The 19,623-nt window shown below is 40.2% G+C and overlaps 1 protein-coding gene across 1 annotated transcript; it reads right to left on the bottom strand.

Annotated features, from left to right (window-relative positions):
• Nucleotides 1-17,568: 17,568 nt before the first annotated feature.
• On the bottom strand, nucleotides 17,569-18,036 carry LOC117281632 (uncharacterized). Its single transcript, XM_033661473.1, has one exon. The coding sequence runs from the start codon at nucleotides 18,034-18,036 to the stop codon at nucleotides 17,569-17,571; it is 468 nt and encodes a 155-aa protein (XP_033517364.1).
• Between the last annotated feature and the right edge of the window lie 1,587 nt (nucleotides 18,037-19,623).

The raw sequence follows: 19,623 nt of genomic DNA, 5'->3' as shown, positions 1-19,623 counted from the left end.
ACCTAAGGTTTTGAGGTTTGGCATTGATTGTTATAACAATTCGTGCATTGCTATCGCATAGTGTTCGTGTAATGGTAGGAGGCTTGTTTATGCTTTGAGGCAGTGAATGACTTGAAATTATGTTTTACTCGGTGCATGATTCAAAGATTTAGTATTTTATTTTCGGCGGAGAAAAGTCAATCGGACTACGAATGCTCAGGTTTAGGTCGATGGGGTAACGAGACTTGGTATTTTCGAGCGTGGTGGAATTTTTCATCTGTGATGTGGGGACGTCATCCTTTATGGAATGTGTTAAGTTTTCCGGTGTTATGGTCCTCTTCAATTCGCCTTTGGGTCTGAGTATTGTGAATGATGCCGGGGAAGCAGCTGTTAGGGGTCGTAATGTGCTGTGGTTCAGAATCGAATCAGTGATCCTAATGTTGATGGCTCAAGGAAGATGATCTTCGGGGAGGTTTAAAGTTGGTAGCGATCAATTGGTTCAAATGCTACAGAGATAGATTTTGATTTAAGGCAACAACTGGACAGCGAAGGATGAGGAAGGACATGTGGGAGGTGTCTCACGGTGGTTAAACTTCTAGAAGGCCAAGCGTGACAAACATGAGTCGAGTAATTGCTTAAAGAAGTGAGTTTGACCAAAGTGGGAAAGTAGCAGAGTAGCATATGGGTTTTGTGGTAGAATGACTATACGTCTTGAGAAAAGTTTAGAGTGATTTGGGATTTATGGTGGACAATGACAGGGTCTACGGACTTAATTTAGAATATTGGCTATTATACGACGGAGGATTGGATGCGAGAGAAAGGAGTTGCGTGATATGAAGAAGGATACAACATAACTTTGGATTGGAATGTATTGTCGCACCTTTAGTGGATGTCCATGAGCAGTGAACTGACTTTTACAACTGATGAATGAGCACGAGCTCAGGATGGTTTATTGTTTTCGTGATAATTTTACTCGGTGCAGCGTGGTTGGAGGATGTCGGCATAGAATTTCCACAAGTGGGATATCTCCTGTGAGCTGGTTAGCGGTTGCGTGGTTGACAAAGTTTCTACGAAGAATTTTACTGGCTATCCAGTAAGAGTTCGAGCATGTAAATGTGGCTAGTGATTTAGAGTGTTCATGAAATGGTTAACAGGAAGATTTCGAGGAATTTGGCGAGTCGATTGTGCGAGGTCATGTCAATGAAGAAGAATAAATCTTGGTCAGTTCCAGGGTTATGAAATTGTAGCTTCAAGCTAAGTGGGAGAACCCCCACCGTCTATGATTGGATTGCATGGTTATCTACTTGTGAGGTTTCTGGTTATCTGCATATTGGTGAGCTATTACGACTAAGGAAAGAAAACGTCAGTGGTAGTTTAAGCGAAGGATTGGAGGAATGTGTGCTATACTTGGGCTTTATCGGTTCATGTTCAGTTTTGAGAAGACTCAGGGTTTATGCTTCGTGCGGAGGTGATATACAAGGAAAGTGATCCAGCCGGGTGCTTTTTGAGAGGGTGTTCATGTGCTAGCAGGGCCTTGGAGTTTGATTATAGTCGAGACCAAGTTAGGGTGAGTCACTCTCAATAAAGGTCTTAGTGGATGCAGAAATTTAAGTGTTGTGCCTAAAGATTTCGAGTCCGCAGTATGGTTAAGCATCGAGCTTTTGCGGCAGATTATGAAAGGGGCTTGGAGTGTTCTACGTTATCTTTAGGCTGCGATGTATCATTGGAGGAATGAAAGAAAATGACTTCAGTTTCATAGAGGAATTATCACAATGGGTGTACCAGTTGTGGATGTAAACGTATGCACAAAGAGGATATGAGATGGTACGTGGGTTTTGACGCAATGTGGGCTCGTGAAATGGATTCACTCGAGGCGAGTGCGGATTGAGTTCGATATAATTTAAATGGAGCTATTGTTATTTCTAAGGAAAATCTAGGGTAAAATTAGAAGAAGTCGGATCGGTTAGCAATGGTTGAATTAGCAGGATGGTGGCAATGATCAGTTCCTTCGGCGTGTTAAGTTATACATGTGGTTGGTGGAGGTACGTGTGAGGCCCGATGGCCGCCGTAATTTATTTTATTTGGAGTCACTTGAGTATTATGGCATGTTATGTGTAGATGGATCCCGGAAGAGTTATGGTGGTTTAGACCACTACTTGAGGATTGTATTTTCTGCGGTTATAAGAATTCAGTTGCGTGATGCAATAGTTCTCCTGAAATGTGTTAAGTAAAAAGTTGCTATGTGATGGAGTGTTTAGTCTATTAGTGGATCAGGATTCATGATGGAATTCATGTACTCTCACGTATAGGTATGTTAGGTGCAATGAGCGACATGGAAAATTGGAAGCTGAGGATCAAGATTGCGGTTCGGTGTTGACAGGGATGTCACGAGATCGGACGAGAAGGGAAGTATTCATATGTTTAGATTAATATGGTATTTTCTTTTGCATCACTGAGATCGGTGTCATGGGTAAGAGGCTTTGTGTACTGATTTGCAGACTTTCGATTCACTTTACAACACCGTATGACTGGTGGCCTGGATGTGCAGACTTTGCTACCTGATGCGGAAGGTCGTGGGAGTGTACCCCATGGGGAGATTGTATAAGCATCATTTAGTCACTTGATTGATTAAATATTTAAAACCAAGTATGGAGATTATGGTACTATCGCTAATGTGAGAATTTATGCCTGAAGGACTCTCAGTTTGTTTGGTTTTGGAATGTGGAAGTTTGTTTCAGATTCGACAGTTGTTCTTGTGTGTCATGGGAAAAAGGGTTATTGTGGATCCTTGAAAGGTTATTAGCCCAGTGCGGTACGATCAGAAATCAGCTTGAGGTCCGTTGATGGATCTAAATATGAATGTGGGCTCTATATCAGGCTGGATTTGTTCATTTCAGCATAACGTTATTTTCAGAGAGGTCTTTGGGCCTTGGATGTTATTTCTGTTGTCGGCCCTTCTGTGTGGTCTCTATTGTGCCATGTGAGTTGTGAGGCGGTTTGATTATTTGCACTCGTATTGAAATCCCGTATAGGTTGCGGTGTTATATGAGCAGGATGGCTCTCAAGATACGGGTCATTTATTGCACCTTAGTCGTGCTTGACTTTTGTAGCGTATGGTGCAATCTGATGGTATTGTACACTTGGCGTGCTTGTGGTTGACATTCGGGTACTTCGTAGGTGTAAGCATTTTGGCTTGATGGGTACTTCCATATTTATTGTCAGGTATGGATCGGGTGGCACGCCGCCACGGGTATGTTGTTTGGATTGGGTTGCACACCGCAACAGTATCATGTGTGGATTGGGGTGCACGCCGCAACAGTATGATGTTGAGTACAGTTCCCCATACCTATTCTTGCGTGTCTTATTTCTCATGTTCTGAGGAAGGTTCATTATACTTTTTCGGTTGTTTAAATTGCCATGTAGGTTGAATAGTTCTTTCCAGAGTTCGTTTTCCTTATAAATCGCATTCGAGTTGTGGCTTGTTGGCACATGGTGGCATCATATGAGACTTTTGGTAGTGATAGTGGTGGCTTTTACCGAAACGACTTGTACTGGGTGAGGCGAGATTTTGGACCTGGGATCAGTGCGAACGGATTTATATGAGGCATGTTAATGAGCAAATATCGTTATTTGGTTCATAATGAGGTAATGGTTCCTATTAGGAGGAGGGACTAAATGATTTGTTGACTATGTAGTTCGTTATGAATTTCTACACATCTCTTCCATCGTGGCAGTACTGTAAGAGTTGGAACAAGACTTATATGTATCATGAGGTGTGTTGTGAGCATCAGATTCATGAAATTACGGCTATTGTTGTCAAAGGATGTTATTGTGGTCATGTGAATAATGCGGTGCATGGTGTGAATTCAGTGAGAGTAGACAATCATGTAGTGGTACATCGTGTAGTGACTGAAACGTTGTTCGTATGTTGGAAGCAGGCCTAGTAGAGAATTTTGGATGTTGGAATTTGGCTATAAGGCTTATTTGCCTAAATAAAGGGGAGGATCTTCAGATTTGCTCGGGATATTTGCTCAACTGATTTGTGGTATCATGGGTAGGTGCACGAGGGGCTGGGCAATGATTTGAGCAAACTCCGGAGCAGTTCTTAGCACGTTCGAGGACGAACGTATATTTAAGTGGGAGAGAATGTAACGACTCAATCGGTCATCTTGACTGTTATAACCTCGTTCCCCTTAATACGAATCCTCGTATGTGCTTTTACTAATTTATGACTTGCGGGGATGGTTGGTTCGGGATTTAGAAGTGTTCGGGTTGAAATCGGAGCAGTTGGTTCCTTAGTTGGCTTTAAAAAGGGTGAGTATGACTTCGGTCAATATTTTTAGAAAATGACCTCGGAATCAAGATTTGATGGTTCCAATAGGTTCGTATGATGATTTTGGACTTGGGCGTATGTTCGGATCGGGTTTTGGATTACCTGGGAACGTTTCAGCGCCTATTGTAGAAGTTGGCATTTTGGAAGAATTTCATAAATTTGGGTTGAGGTGTATTTTAATGTTATCAATATCCATTTGTGATTCCGAGCCTGGGAATAGCTTCATGTGATAATTTTGGTCTTAGGAGCACGTCCGGATGTTAATTTGGAGGTTCGTAGGTCATTTCGAAGTCATTTGGCGAAAGTTAGAAATTTGAAGGTTTTTAAGAAGTTTGACCGGGAGTGGACTTTTTGATATCGTGTTCGGATTCCAATTTCGGAAGTTGGAGTAAGTTCGTATGGTGATTTAAGACTTGTACGCAAAATTTGGTGTCAATCCGAGTAGTTTAAGTATGTTTCGGCGCGTTCGGAGTAAGTTTGAAGAATATGAAAATTCTAAGTTGAATCAATTTGGTTTGAGGTATGATTTGTTTTTTTTATGTTGTTTGATGTGATTTGAGGCCTCGAGCAAGTTTGTGTTAGGTTATGGGACTAGTTGGTGTGATTAGACGGGGTCCCGGGGGCCTCAGGTGTGTTTCGGGTTGGTTTCGGATTGAATTTGGATGAAAAGTTGTTGCTGGTTTGCTGGTTCTGGTTTTGTTCTTTGCGAACGCGAAGGGAGTCCCGCGTTCGCGAAGAAGAAAAATGGTGGCTGCTATCTTGTGCTTCGCGAACGCGAAGAAGGGCTCGCAAACGCGGAGGAGTGCTTGATGAACCTACGCAAATGCGGTTAGCCAGTCACGAACGCATAGAAGGAAATGAAGGAGATGGGCATGAGGTCGTTGGCCTTCGCGAATGCGAAGTGTGGAACGCGAACGCGAAGAAGCAAGGTCAGCTGGGCATCGCAAACACGACAAGGTGGTCGCGAACGCGAAGAACAATTTTGGGGCAGGGCATTCGGCTAAATAATTTTTTCTTGAGCCGAGGGTCTTTCGGAAACAACCTCTCTACTCCTTTGGGGTAGGGCTAAGGTATGCGTACACACTACCCTCCCTAGACCCCATTAGTGGGATTCTACTGGGTGGTTGTTATTGTTGTTATTGTTGTTTGCATTTGGCCTTCGCGAATGCGAGGCATTGGTCGCGAACGCGAAGAAGGGAAGACAGTGCTGGGCAGTGAGTTGTTTTATACGGTAGTTTGGCCATTTTCACTTCATTTCCGCCATAGGAGCCGATTTTGGAGCTCCATCTTCATCATCTATGTCAAGGTAAGTGATTACCACCTATTGCAAGTTCAATACTTGGATTATATATGGATTTAGACATAAAAATTTGTAGAATTTGGGATTTTGAAGAAAAACCTAGAAATTCGTATTTTTGGATTTTAACCACGAACATGGCTATGGAATTGGATGGAAATGATATATTTGAGTTCTTGAGGTTATGGGTAATGATTACCTCCGAAATGTTTTGAAATCCGGGCACGTGGGCCTAGGGTAAATTTTAGAAATTTTTCCGTTTTGGATAGGGTAATTTATTTAATAGTCTAATTTCAAATTATTGAGCATATATTGATTATTTTATATAACGTTTGGATAGTTTCGAAATAAATACAAATAAAGGTCTGAATAAAATAAAGTTGTATGGAAATAAACATACAGCTAAAGTAAAATAGGCGGGGACTTCAGAACTGCGGACGCCATGCAGTTATACCTTAAGTCTCCTCTGGTAGGTGAAATCCGAGCAAGTCTATGGTACGCCACTGGGACTAACTCCAAAATCTGCACAAGAAGTGTAGAGTGTAGTATCAGTACAACCGACCCCATGTACTGGTAAGTGATGAGTCTAACCTCGACGAAGTAGTGACGAGGCTAAGGCGAGTCACTTACATTACCTGTACGCAATATTAGTGACAACAACAATAATAGAAATAAATCAGGTAACTCATTTATAATAATTGAAGCTAACTCAGCAGTCATAACCAATTATCATTTCCATCAATTCTGTTGCAGCATGCAACCCGCTCTCACAATATATTCATATTCAATTCTGTTACAGCGTGCAACCCGCTCTCTCAATTTATTCACATTCGGTTCTATTGCGGCGTGCAACCCGCTCCTCCAATATATTCATTTTAATCAAGTTTGTTGCGGCGTGAAACCCGATCCCCCAATATATATATGTATGTCGACTTTTAAATAAGTTTGTTGTGGCGTGCAACCCGATCCTCCAATATGGACTTTTAATAAGCCTGTTGCGGCGTGCAACCCGATCCTCCAATATGGACTTTGAATAAGCCTATTGTGGCATGCAACCTGATCCTCCAATATATTCATTATAATTAATTCTATTGCGGCGTGCAACCCGATTCTCCAATATATTCATTATAATCAATCCTGTTACGGCGTGCCATAGACTTGCTCGGATTTCAACTATTCAGAGGAGACTTGAGGTATAACTGCACGACGTCCGCAGTTCTGAAGTCCCCGTCTACTTTACTTTAGCTGCGTGTTTATTTCCAGACAGCTTTATTTTATTCAGGCCCTTATTTGTATTATTCTAGAAGCCTGTGTACTTGTGACATGAATTCTGGGATGGTATTTAGACACCGTTGTTCTTATGGATTATTCACTATATTTCAGACCTTACTTCCGCATTTGTTCATTTGTTATTAATAAATTTAAAAATGGATAATATTATTCTAACGTTGGCTTGCCTAGCAAGTGAAATGTTAGGCGCCATCACAATCCGAAGGTGGGAATTTCAGGTCCTGACCGTAGGTATCAAAGCACTAGGTTACATAGGTCTCACGAGTCACGAGCAAGCTTAGTAGAGTCTGAAGGATCGGTACGGAGATGTCTGTACTTATCTCTCAAAGGCTATGAAGTTTAGGAACAATATCACTTCTTTCTTATTCTGTCATGTGATTTTATTCTATCATCGATGATTGAACCATTCTACTCTTATTCTCTCGCAAATGGTGAGAACACGTAATACCTCTACCGATGGATAGGGACCAGAACCCCCGGTGGCAACTATGGCCAGTGGTAGAGGTCGAGGTTGAGGTTGTGGTAGAGGCCGAGGTAGAGCTCAGTCTAGAGCTCGAGCAGCTGCACCTGTTGAAGAACCTCAGGTGGACCTTCAGGAGGAGGTTCTAGTTCAGAATGTACGAGTTGGACCAGTTCAGGTTCCGGAAGGATTCATAGCCACTCCAGTACTTCAGGACGCTCTAGTCCGTTTGGTAAGTCTTATGGAGGGCGTGGCCCAGAATGGTACATTTCTAGTGGCACCAGCCGTCTCACAGGCTGGGGGAGGAGCACAAACTCCCACTACTCCCGCTCCAGAGCAAATGACTCCCCAGAATCAGGCTCCAGCAGCCGCGCCAGTTGGGGTAGTTTAGCCAGTTATTGCGGCACAGATCAGTGATAGGCCCACCATGTCTTTTGAGGCCTTATTGAGACTGGATAATTACCAAGCTCTTTCTAATTCACTTCAGTAGTACACCTTCTGAGGACCCACCGGATTATCTTGAACGCTGTCATGATGTGCTGTGGAACATAGGTATAGTTGAGACAAATGGGGTTGATTTTACTCTATTTCAGATGACGGATTCCGCCAAGAGGTGGTGGAGGGATTATACATTGACTAGACCAGTTGGATCGCCTGCACTTACCTGGGAGCAATTTTCTCAGCTATTTCTGGAGAAGTTCCTCCCTATCACACTGAGAGAGGAATTTCGCAAGCAATTTGAGCGTCTACAGAAGGGCAGTATGACTGTGACTCAATATGAGTCCCGTTTTGTGGATTTGGCCCGTCATGCTCTCCTTTTACTACCTACAGAGGGAGAGAGAGTGAGGAGGTTTATTGAGGGACTCACTCACCCTATCAGACTTCAGATGGCCAAGGACACCGGAAGTGAGATTTCTTTTCAAGCGGCTGCTAATGTCGCAAAGAGGATCGAGATTGTTCTTGCATAGGAGAGAGATCATAGGTACGATAAGAGGCCTCATCATTTCGGTGGTTTCAGTGGTGCCTCGTCTAGAGGTAAAGGTAATTTTGGTAGGGGTCATCCTCCCAGACCGTTTCATTCAGCACATCATACATCTCCCGGTGCTTTAGGGAGTCACGGTCCTATTATGCCTTACTATGGGAAGCCGGCATTCAGTGCACATTCAGCTCATATCAGTGCACCACCACTCCAGAGTTACTACAGCGGTTATTCGGCCCATTTGGGTCAGCTTCAGCATCCACGGTATTAGAATGGGTGTTATGAGTGTGGGAACATTAGTCACATCAGGAGGTATTGCCTAGATTGGCGAGTAATAGATCTCGACAAGATTCTCATGCCATCATACCGGCACCGGTTGCTTCACCGCCTGCTCAGCCAGCTAGAGGTAGGGGTCAGGAAGCTAGAGGTGGAGGTCAGTCTATTAGAGGTGGAGGTCATACCGTTAGAGGTGGAGGCCAGCCAGTCAGAGGCCGTCACAGGGATGCAGTTAAGAGTGGTGGGGCCCAACCCCGATTTTATGCTTTTCCAGCTAGGCTTGAGGCCGAGTCATCTGATGTTGTGATCACATGTATTATTCTAGTTTGCCATAGAGATGCTTCATTTCTTAAGCTGATATAAACATAATTCAATGGAATAGAACAGACAATTAGGTCTGACAATGGTAGAGAGTTTGTAAATTCAGCAATACAAGACCTATGTAAGTCTATAGGAATAGTTCACCAGAAAACCTGTGTTTATACACCACAACAAAATGGTGTAGCTGAAAGAAAATACAGACACCTGCTTGAAGTTATAAGAGCTTTCAAGTTTTAAGGTCATATCCCAATGGAATTCTGGGGACACTATCTTGGCTGCAGCATATGTTGTTAACAAGCTACCATCACATGCACTTGATGGTAAGTTACCATATGAGTTGTTCTTTGGCAAAAAGCCTTCTATTTCTCATCTAAAAACACTAGGATGTTTATGTTTTGCAACTGCCCTACCCAGGACTGATAAGTTTGCCAGTAGAGCTATCAAGGCAGCTTTTATTGGATGTTCTAGTGTCACTAAGGGATACATCCTCTATGATTTAGATAGACACAAGTTCTTTGTCAACAGAGATGTGGTGTTAAGGGAATCTGTGTTTCCCTTTAAAGTTAAAAATGATGACTTAAGGAAGCAAATCTGTCCCTGTATTCCCAACACTACTGATGATGAGTCTGGTTTTGAAGGTGCAAATACAAATGATCCTATTGCTTCAACTGAGCAGATGTATGTCTCATATGAAAATGCATATGAGATTATTCCTGATCTAAAGCAGTTGCATGATTCAGACAGTATTGCATATGATTCACCTGTTGCTGAAGACCAACCTTCTATTACCACTGAAAGCTCCTCCTCTATAATCAGTGATTCAGAGGCTATCACAGCCTTCCCTTCTCCTTCTATTGCAGACACATATCCTAATTCCTTAAGAAGATCACATAAGGAATCTAAGGAACCTGTTTGGCTGACAGATTATGTCACCATAAGGAAATCAGTTAACAATGTCTTATATCCCATCCATAACTATGTTTCCTATGATTATCTTTCTCCTTCTTACGAGGCATACTTAGGTGTTTTCTCTTCAGTTGTTGAGCCCAAAACCTTTCAGTAAGCTTCTAAGGATACAATATGGGTTAAAACTATGCAAGCTAAGATTCAAGCCTTGCAAGATAACAAGACTTGGGAACTAGTTCCTTTGCCTCAAGGAAAGACATCAATAGGTTGCAAATGGGTATCCAAGGTCAAACTCAAGGCTAATGGTGATGTGGAGAGATTCAAAGCTAGGTTGGTAGCTAAAATCTACAATCAAATAGAGGATCTTGATTATAGTGAGACCTTCTCCCCTGTAGTAAAGATAACCACTATGAGAACTATACTTTCCTTGGTAGCAATGCACAATTGGCCAGTCCACCAGCCAGATGTATATAATGCATTTATGCATGGTGATTTACATGATGAAGTTTATATGCACTTGCCACAGGATTTTACAAGTCATGGGGAGTCTAGGTTGGTATCTAGACTTGTAAAATCTCTCTAATGTCTGAAACAAGCAAGCATACAATGGAACCTAAAGCTAATATAGGTCCTGGTGCAGTCTGAGTTCAAACAAAGCAACCTAGATCATTCATTATTCATCAAGAGGAATGGAGCAAATATAGTGGTAATACTGATATATGTGGATAATATGTTGGTTACAGGAAACAACATGCGGTTGATTGAAACCACCAAGGTCTCCTTACAACACGCCTTCAAGATTAAAGACTTAGGTGAATTGAAGTTCTTTCTTAGCATGGAGTTTAGCAGGTCCAACAAGGGTATTTTGATCAAACAAAGAAAATATGCACTAGAAATAATATCAAATTTGGGATTAGGTGGAGCAAAACCAGCCTGGACTCCTTTAGAGGAAAATGTCAAGCTGACAATTCCATAACTGGACCAGTTGGTGGGCACAACTGGAGATCAAATGTTGGAAGATCAAGGTCAATATCAGAAACTAATTGGGAAGCTATTGTATCTAACTGTGTCCAGGCCAGACATTGCATTCTCAGTACAGACTCTTAGCCAGTTTATGCAACAACCAAAGAAGTCTTATTGGGATGCAGCTATAAGAGTGGTGAAATACATTAAAAGGGAACCAGGACTAGGGATCTTATTGAGCAGTCAAAGTTTAAATAAGCTCAATATTTTTTGTGATGCTGATTGGGTCTCATGCCCTAACACTAGGAAGTCAGTGTCAAGATATCTAATTAAGTATGGAGAATCTCCAGTTTCATAGAAATCCAAGAAGCAAAACACAGTCTCTAAAAGCTCAACTGAAGCTGAGCATAGAAGTATGAACATTGCAGTCTCAGAAATTGTTTGGCTAACAACATTGCTAAAGGAGTTGGGAACAAAAGTAAAACTAACAGTACATGTGCCTGGTGATAGCACGGCTGCTATGCAAATAACATCAAATCCAGTGTTTCACGAAAGAACAAAACACATAGAGATCGGCTGTCATTTTATTAGACAGAAGATACATGAAGGGTTGTTAAAGACTCAGTATATCCCTTCAAAGGAGCAGCTAGCAGATGTTCTAACTAAAGGCTTGGGAAGACCACAACATGAGTATCTAGTTGGAAAGCTGGGAGTGCTCAATGTGTTTGCACCCACCAACTTGAGGGGGGGGTGATGAATTAGGTATTACATGAAGCATTAGTGTACAACAATAGGAGATTATTATTTCACTTTGTTAATAGTCAGTATGTGTACATGTGGAAGTTAGTTAGGCGGTTAGTAGAAGTGAGTTGTCTATATATGTGTAGTTAGCTCAATGTAACTGTACACGCTTTTATTTCATTTCTCAATACAACACTTTGCTTCTTCTCTTCTCTCTCAAACTCGGTTATGGCCTTTTTTGATTAGGGATTCCATTGTTGATTCACTCAAATTTCTTCTGTATCTGTTGAGCAAAAGGCACGATTTGTTGTCTGATTCTAATTACCAATTTATTTCTCATGGTTAGAGGGCATGAAATATTACTTTAGGTGATAAGTTCACGGGTGTTGGGTTGGTGTAGAACTTTTATCATTCCTAGAAATCCTTTTCATCCCAAGTATCCTCTAGCAAAAAATATGAGAAAGTAGAGGCATGAATATTTAGGAGGAGAAGTGTCACGACCCAATTTAGGATCGTGACTGGCGCTTAGAAGCAAGTGCTCCCAAGAAAGCCTTATCAGTATTTTACAGAAAAAATGGACAGAGTTTCCCCTATTTTTGGACTATCCCAAAAAAACATTCTGTCTCAAAATCATCAACCAACCATCCTAATATCAACCAAACAATCAACAACTTATCAATTAACCAAAACAAGTCTCCACCATCATTAATCAACCCATTAATAACCAGAAATACTAATTTATCTCCAAATTCGATAAGAAAGTACAATACTCATCATAAGTCTATAATAATGAAAGAATACTCCCGACACTAATAAGATAATGATGGAGCAACTCTAAGAGTTCAAATAAAAAGACTATAGCAAAAAAATAAAACTCTCGCCCACGCGAACGATTGCGGGGCTCACCAAGAAGTATCAACCTGCGCGCTCTAATTAACAAAACATTCGCCTGCATCAACTGCTGTCTCTGTAAAAAAATAATAGCGGGGAGTGAGTCGCTAGTTCAGTGAGTAATAACACTTAACCACAACCGTTTCTTTTTGGGACAAGTTAGAAAACATACTAGTATATTAAACAGAAAATATCATAAAAGGCCCTTTCAGAAACAATAAATAATTTTCAGTCTCATCATATTTTTCTTGTAGTATAATACAATTAATAATTCAGTAATAAGCTCAGTAACCACTGTATAATATCAATATTCATATTTGGGAGATTTCAATGAACGGATCATGTAATCGATATAAATGTGAACTTCTTCGCAAGAAGTCAAATATAACGGTAGTCCATACTCGAGGGAAATCAGTAACGGTATGCTAGTTCTACCTTCCCACTAGCGAGGGCTATAACGGTAATTAGTAATTACATGGTGCACCAGGTCTAACGAAGCCGTCGTTAGCTACGGAATCCTTCAAAGTCTACTTTCATTTATACTTATCTCTATAATCCGTATATACTCATAAGAAAATATTTTTAAAAAATATAGGGCATTTCAGTTCTTAACAAATCATGTAATTTCATTTTGATTACCGTAAATTCAAGTAACGGTAAAACATATCTAGTGACAACAAGAATATTTAAAATAACGGTAATCATCTCAAATAACTATTTTAGTATGATATCAAGTAAAAGACTTATCCCACATGTAACTCAAAATAATCGGCAACATATTCATATTAAAATTATGTATAAATCATATAAGTTATAAAAATACCAATTGCGGTAAGATTACTACTCACAGTACTCGTGCCGAAATACCAAATGCTTCACCTCGAGTAATTCGTACAACTTCCTCTAATCAATCTATAATTACATGATATTGATCTCATGTTAATTTCCATGTTTAGGTTAATTCATAGCTAATTTAGAATGCCCAACCCTCAGAGTTTAATGTTTGGCTCTTAATTCGTCGAATTATAATAACCCAACAAATCCCTCTTATTCTACTTGAAATATCAAGACCCATTTTAGTATCCCAACTCACTGCTATCAAAATTACATTGTAAATTTTTCCAATATCATCAATATTAGTAGCAATCATATTTAATTACCAATCACTAACGAAACAGAAAGGTTTTTGAAGGAATATCCCTTCTTTTTTTTTTTTATAGGCATATATAGAATATATAAGTTTATACCCCAAACCTATAATACCAATTCATGAAAAATTCCATAAACTCCATTATTTCATTAATACAAATTCCAACTCTATAGCCATGGAATTTATGAATCAAATCTATGAATTAAGTTTTCAAGAATTTACTTTCTTCTTCTTTGTTTAGTTAGTTTCCTTTTGTTGAATTTTTCGGGTGCTCTTCAATGGAAGAAAAGTGCCAATCTCACGGTTTCTTTTATTCTCAAAAGTGGCTACCAAGCTTTTCACCAAACTTTCCCTTAACTTATTGTTGCCCGTGAGTTTTCCCTGTGTTAGAATCCTTCTACTACCCAAAGCCATCCTTTTCTTTTCTTTTGTGTTTGTCGTGAGTCCTTCCCCTTCCCTTAATCCTTTTTTTGCTTTTCCTTTTTGCCAGATTGTAATCTGGTGGGTTTCGGCCCTTTTATTTTTTGTGTATTATTCTTTTTTTTATTTGTTCAATGACCAATATGTCCTTTTTGAAATTTATGGGCTATTACATCCTCCCTACCTTATAAAATTCAGTCCCCGAATTTAACTCAAGAGCGTACCTGTAGACTGAAATAAATGAGGATATTTGGCGCGCATATCATCTTCCATTTCCTAAGTAGCTTCTTCAACGGTATGATTTCTCCATTGGACTTTCACGAACATAATTTTCTTTGACCGTAGCTTCCTCACTTGTCTATCAACAATAACCATCGGCTCCTCCTCGTAAGACAACTTCTCATCAAGCGGTATAGTTAGCGCTTCAAGCACCTAAGATGAGTCTGATATATATTTTCTTAGCATTGAGGCATGAAACTCTGGATGAATAAAAGACAACTCATGAGGAAGTGCCAAACGATAAGCTACAGCTCCCACTCGGTCTATATTCTCATACGGTCCTATAAACCTGGGGCTAAACGTGCCTATTTTCCCAAATCGCATTACACCTTTCATAGGAGAGACTCGTAGGAACACTTTGTCTCTAATTGCGAACACTAAGTCTCTTCTTCTCTTATCAGCATAAAAAAAATTTCTGCTTTGAGCTGTAAGCAATCTCTGTCTGATCAACTAGACTTTGTCCATAGCTTCTCTTACTAAGTCGGGTCCCCATAAGTTAGTCTCACCAGCTTCAAATCATCCGATAGGAGAACAAAATCTTTTACTGTACAATGCTTCGTACGGTGCCATTTGAATACTGAACCGGAAGCTATTATTGTAAGCAAATTCAGTTAAAGGTAAATAAGCGTCCTCACTACCTCCAAACTCAAGAATGCAAGATCTCAACATATCCTCCAAGATCTATATAGTATGTTTAGACTGCCCATCTATCTGTGTGTGAAATGCAGTACTAAGATCTACTCGTGTACCCAATGCTTCTTGAAAAGATTTCCAAAAGCATGAAGTGAACTGTGATCCTCTATCAGAGATGATGGATACTGGAACTCCGTGAAGTCGGACAATTTCATTCATAAATATCTGTGCATATCTTACTCCACTATATGTAGTCTTCACTGGCAAAGAGTGTACTGATGAAGACTTAGCCTGAACATAAGCCAACAATGCCTCTGAATTTCTGACACTAAATATGATGCATGTACCCTCTAGTCTATGAATATCTTCAACCAAAGGTCTCCGTGTAGGAATTATATGTGCCAAACTTCCCATAGATTATCTGATCAATGCGTCAGCCACGACATTGGCTTTCCCAGGATGATACAAAATAAAACAATCATAGTCCTTGAGTAGTTCCATCCACCGACACTGCCGAAGCTTTAGGTCCCTCTACTGAAAAATGTATTTCAAACTCTTATGGGCAGTATAAATCTCACAAGTTTCACCATATAGGTAATGCCTCCAAATTTTTAAAGCAAATACCACTGCAACCATCTCCAAATCATGTGTAGGATAGTTTTGCTCGTGCCTTTTCAATTGTCTCAAAGAATAAGCTATAGCACGACCATTTTGTATAAGAACACATCCTAATCCCACCTCGAGGCATCATATAATACTGTAAATCCTCCAGAACCTGATGGTAAGGCTAATATTGGTGCAGTTGTCAAACATGTTTTGAGTTTCTGAAAGCTCTGCTCACATTCCTCTGTCCACTGAAACTTTGCATTTTTCTATGTTAGCTTGGTCAGTGGCACTGCTATTCTGGAGAAATCCTGCACAAAATGCATATAATAGCCTACCAAGCCTAAAAAGCTACGAATCTCTGTAGGAGAAGTAGGTCCGGGCCATTTCTGCACAACTTCTGTCTTCTTAGGATCTACCATAATTCCATCTTTGGATACAACATGAACCAGAAATGCTACTGAGTCTAGCCAAAATTCACACTTCGAGAACTTATCATAAATCCGATGTTCTCATAATGTCTGCAACACAGTCCTGAGGCGATTCTCGTGTTCTCCTTGGCTACGAGAATATATCAGGATATCATCAATGAATACTCTTACAAATCTATCCAGAAACGGCTTGAACACCCTATTCATTAAATCCATGAATGTAGCTAGAGCATTAGTCAGTCCGAATGGCATCACAAGAAACTCATAGTGCCCATATCGAGTTCTGAAAGCAGTCTTAGAAATATCTTCATCTTTGATTCTAAGTTGATGATAACCAAAATGGAGGTCAATCTTTGAAAAGTGGGCAGCTCCTTGTAACTGATCAAACATGTCATCTATACGAGGCAAAGGATATTTATTGCGTATTGTCATCTTGTTCAACTCCATATAGTCAATGCACATTCTCAGGGATCCGTCTTTCTTCTTTACAAAGAGTATTGGTGTACCCCATGGAGATATATTCGGTATGATAAAACCCTTATCTAACAAATCCTACAATTGTTGTTTTAGCTCATTCAACTCTACTGGTGCCATCCGATATGGGGGTATTGATATGGGCTGTGTGTTAGGTGGAAAATCAATACCAAAATCTATTTCTCATACTGGAGGCAATCCTGGTAAATTCTCATGAAATACATCAGAAAATTCTCTCACTACTGGTACATTTTCTATACTAATTGTTTCCTTTCTTGTGTCTTTTACAATAGCTAAGAAACCTAACCAACCTTTTTTCAGAAGTCGTTGAGCCTTCATAAAAGATACGACTTTGCAAGTCTCTGGAACCTGACCCCCTTTTAGAACAAAATTGAGTTCGTTTGGTATCTCAAACTTAACCATCTTTGCATGACAATCAACGATAGTATAGCAAGAAGATAACCAATCCATTCTCATCAGCATGTCAAAGTCAATCATATCAAGTACAATAAGGTCAGCTAGAGTATCCCTACCCTCAACCCGAATATGACAAGCACGATACACAATACACGTATTCAATAGCTCAGGTTGTCTACTAAACCTCGAATCAAAGTACGAGGACATATATGAGTAAGTAGATCTCGGATCAATCAACACAAGTGCATCAAATTAACAGATAGAAAGAATACCTGTAACCACAACATTCGAGGCCTGAGCATCCTGTTTAGTAAATGCAAAAACTCTCGCCTGACCTCTACCAGCATTCCCTTGTCCTTGATTTATAGTATCACGGTCTCCAGCACTTCGAACTCTATTTTTTCTGTACATGTAGCACCTGAAGTATTACGAGTAGTCTGAGTAGGTGCAGCTAACTGAATAGAAGCCTGGTTGAAATTCCGCAGAGGCTGAGGGCAATCCCTCAAATTATGTCACAACTGGCCACATCGAAAGCACTCTCCAGTTAGAACACGACACTGGCCCAAATGTGATCTACCACATGTCTAGCAGACTAGAGCAGTGGCATATATTCGCCTAGAATTACGATGTTCAGATGATGATGATGATGGTACCCTAGTACCCTGTCTGTAATGTGGTCTGTATGCGGACTGTGAAGACAAATGTGTCCCTATCTGAGAACCCTACTATTGTTGTCCCTGATTTCCTGCTATGCGATTTTCACAAAAACCACCATTGAAATATCCTCCTGTCTTTGCCTTCTTACGTAATTCACTAGCTGAAGGCTTATCATGTCCTTTATTTTCAATCTTTCTAGCGAGATTGACTGCATCAGTGTAGGACAAAGTCTTCATCTGTGGGGCTACTGTTGTGTATAGACGACCAACCAACCCATCAACAAACCTCCGAACTCGAGCTTCATGGGAAGGCACTAAGTAAGGAGCATATCTCGCCAGATTACAAAACTTCGTGTTGTAGGTTGTCACATCCATATCTGGAGTCTGAACCAATCTCTCAAAGTCTCTAGCATATATTTGCCTCAGGCTATCTGGCAAAAAATGATCTATAAACAACTTACTAATCCCGTCCCATGTCAGTGGGGATGCTCTTGCTGGCCTTTCTAGCAATATAGTTTCATACCATGTGTTAGCCATATCCTCTAGTTTGTATGCTGCAAGCTCCACAACCCTCTCACTAGAATATCCTAGAGCACGCAATGCCTTGAGTGTCCCATCCAAGAAACTTTAAGGATCTGCTGAATTATCAAAACCTGTGAATTTTGGTGATTTCAATTTCAGAAACTCTTTTAGGGATTCTTCCTTATACCCCGAAAGTCTGAGTCTGTGCAGGTGCCTGTGTCTGTAAAGTAGCATGATGTGATGACCCAAAAGGTCATATTTAAATTTAATAATTATTTTTGTGTTTTGAGACCTCAAATAGCACTATTCATCATTTTTCAACTTGCGTGCGAAGTCCGTATAATTTTCTAGAAAGTTTTTATATGAAAAATGGATTAAAAATGTGAAATAGAGCTTTAAAACTCAATTAAAGTTGACTTTCGTCAACAGTTTTAGCAAACGGACCCGGATCAGTGTTTCGACAATTCCGGTAGGTCCGTATCATATTTTGGGACTTAGGCGTATGCCTGTAATTTAATTTGGAGATCCCTAGCTCAAGTTATGGCCATTTAATAGAAACTAGAAATTTAAAGGCTAAAGTTTTCAAATGTTCGACCACAAAATTGACTTTTTGATACCGGGCTCGGAATCCCATTCCGAAAATTAGAATAGCTCTGTTACGTCATTTATGACTTGTGTGCCAAATTTGAAGTCATTCCGGATTCATTTAACATGTTTTGGCACAAGATTTATAAATGGAAAAGTTTGAAACTCCTAAGTCTGAATCAAGGTGTAAATTGTAATTTCAATATTATTTGATGTGATTTGAGACCCCGAGTTAGTATGTATTATGTTACAGGATTGGTTGGTATGATTGAACGGGATCTCGAGTGGCTCGGTGAGCTTCGTGGTGAGTTTTGAGCGAGTCCAGGCGTTTTGGCACTCTAATGTTGTTCTTGAACTTTAGAAGAAAAGTGCGGATCGCAGAGGACAAGTGCGGACCGCACAATTTTGTGTGCGGCCACACTTCAGGGGTTCTGCAAGTTCGATGGTCTGACTTCAGAGACTTATATCGTTTAATCCACAATGAATTTGGAGATGATTCAAAAACGAAAGTTGTAGCCCTTTGCATCTAGTTTCCAGAAAGGTGTAGGATAAATCATTTGGACATTTGTACAGAAAGTTATGGGCATTTTACTGAAGCCTGATAAGCTGTCACAGTGAAGTGCGACCGCACTCAAAATTGTGCGGCCGTAGAACTTGAAAATGTGCGGACCGCACATTGAAAAATCAGAATTTTGTACTATATAACCGAGGATTTGGGTATTATTTCACATTTTGGACTTTGGGAGCTCAGTTTCTGATGATTTTTCGTGGGTTTTCAAGAAATTCATTGGGGTAAGTGTTCCTTATCCTATATTGATTATATTCCGTGATTTCATGACCATTTATATCATGAATCCGTGAATTCATGGAAGAAATATCAGTTTTTTATAAAATCTTTAAAACATATAAAATTTAGATTTGAAGGTCAATCCGATATCGGAATTCGATAAATTTTGTATGGTTGAACTCGTATCGGAACGGGTTACGTGGGTCCCACTATTGACTTTTGAGATGAAT

The sequence above is a fragment of the Nicotiana tomentosiformis genome, chromosome 11, assembly GCF_000390325.3.
Source record: "Nicotiana tomentosiformis chromosome 11, ASM39032v3, whole genome shotgun sequence".
Taxonomy (NCBI): domain Eukaryota; kingdom Viridiplantae; phylum Streptophyta; class Magnoliopsida; order Solanales; family Solanaceae; genus Nicotiana; species Nicotiana tomentosiformis.
Note: the sequence above shows the minus strand (reverse complement) of the source record. Positions and strands in the feature narration are given on the sequence as shown.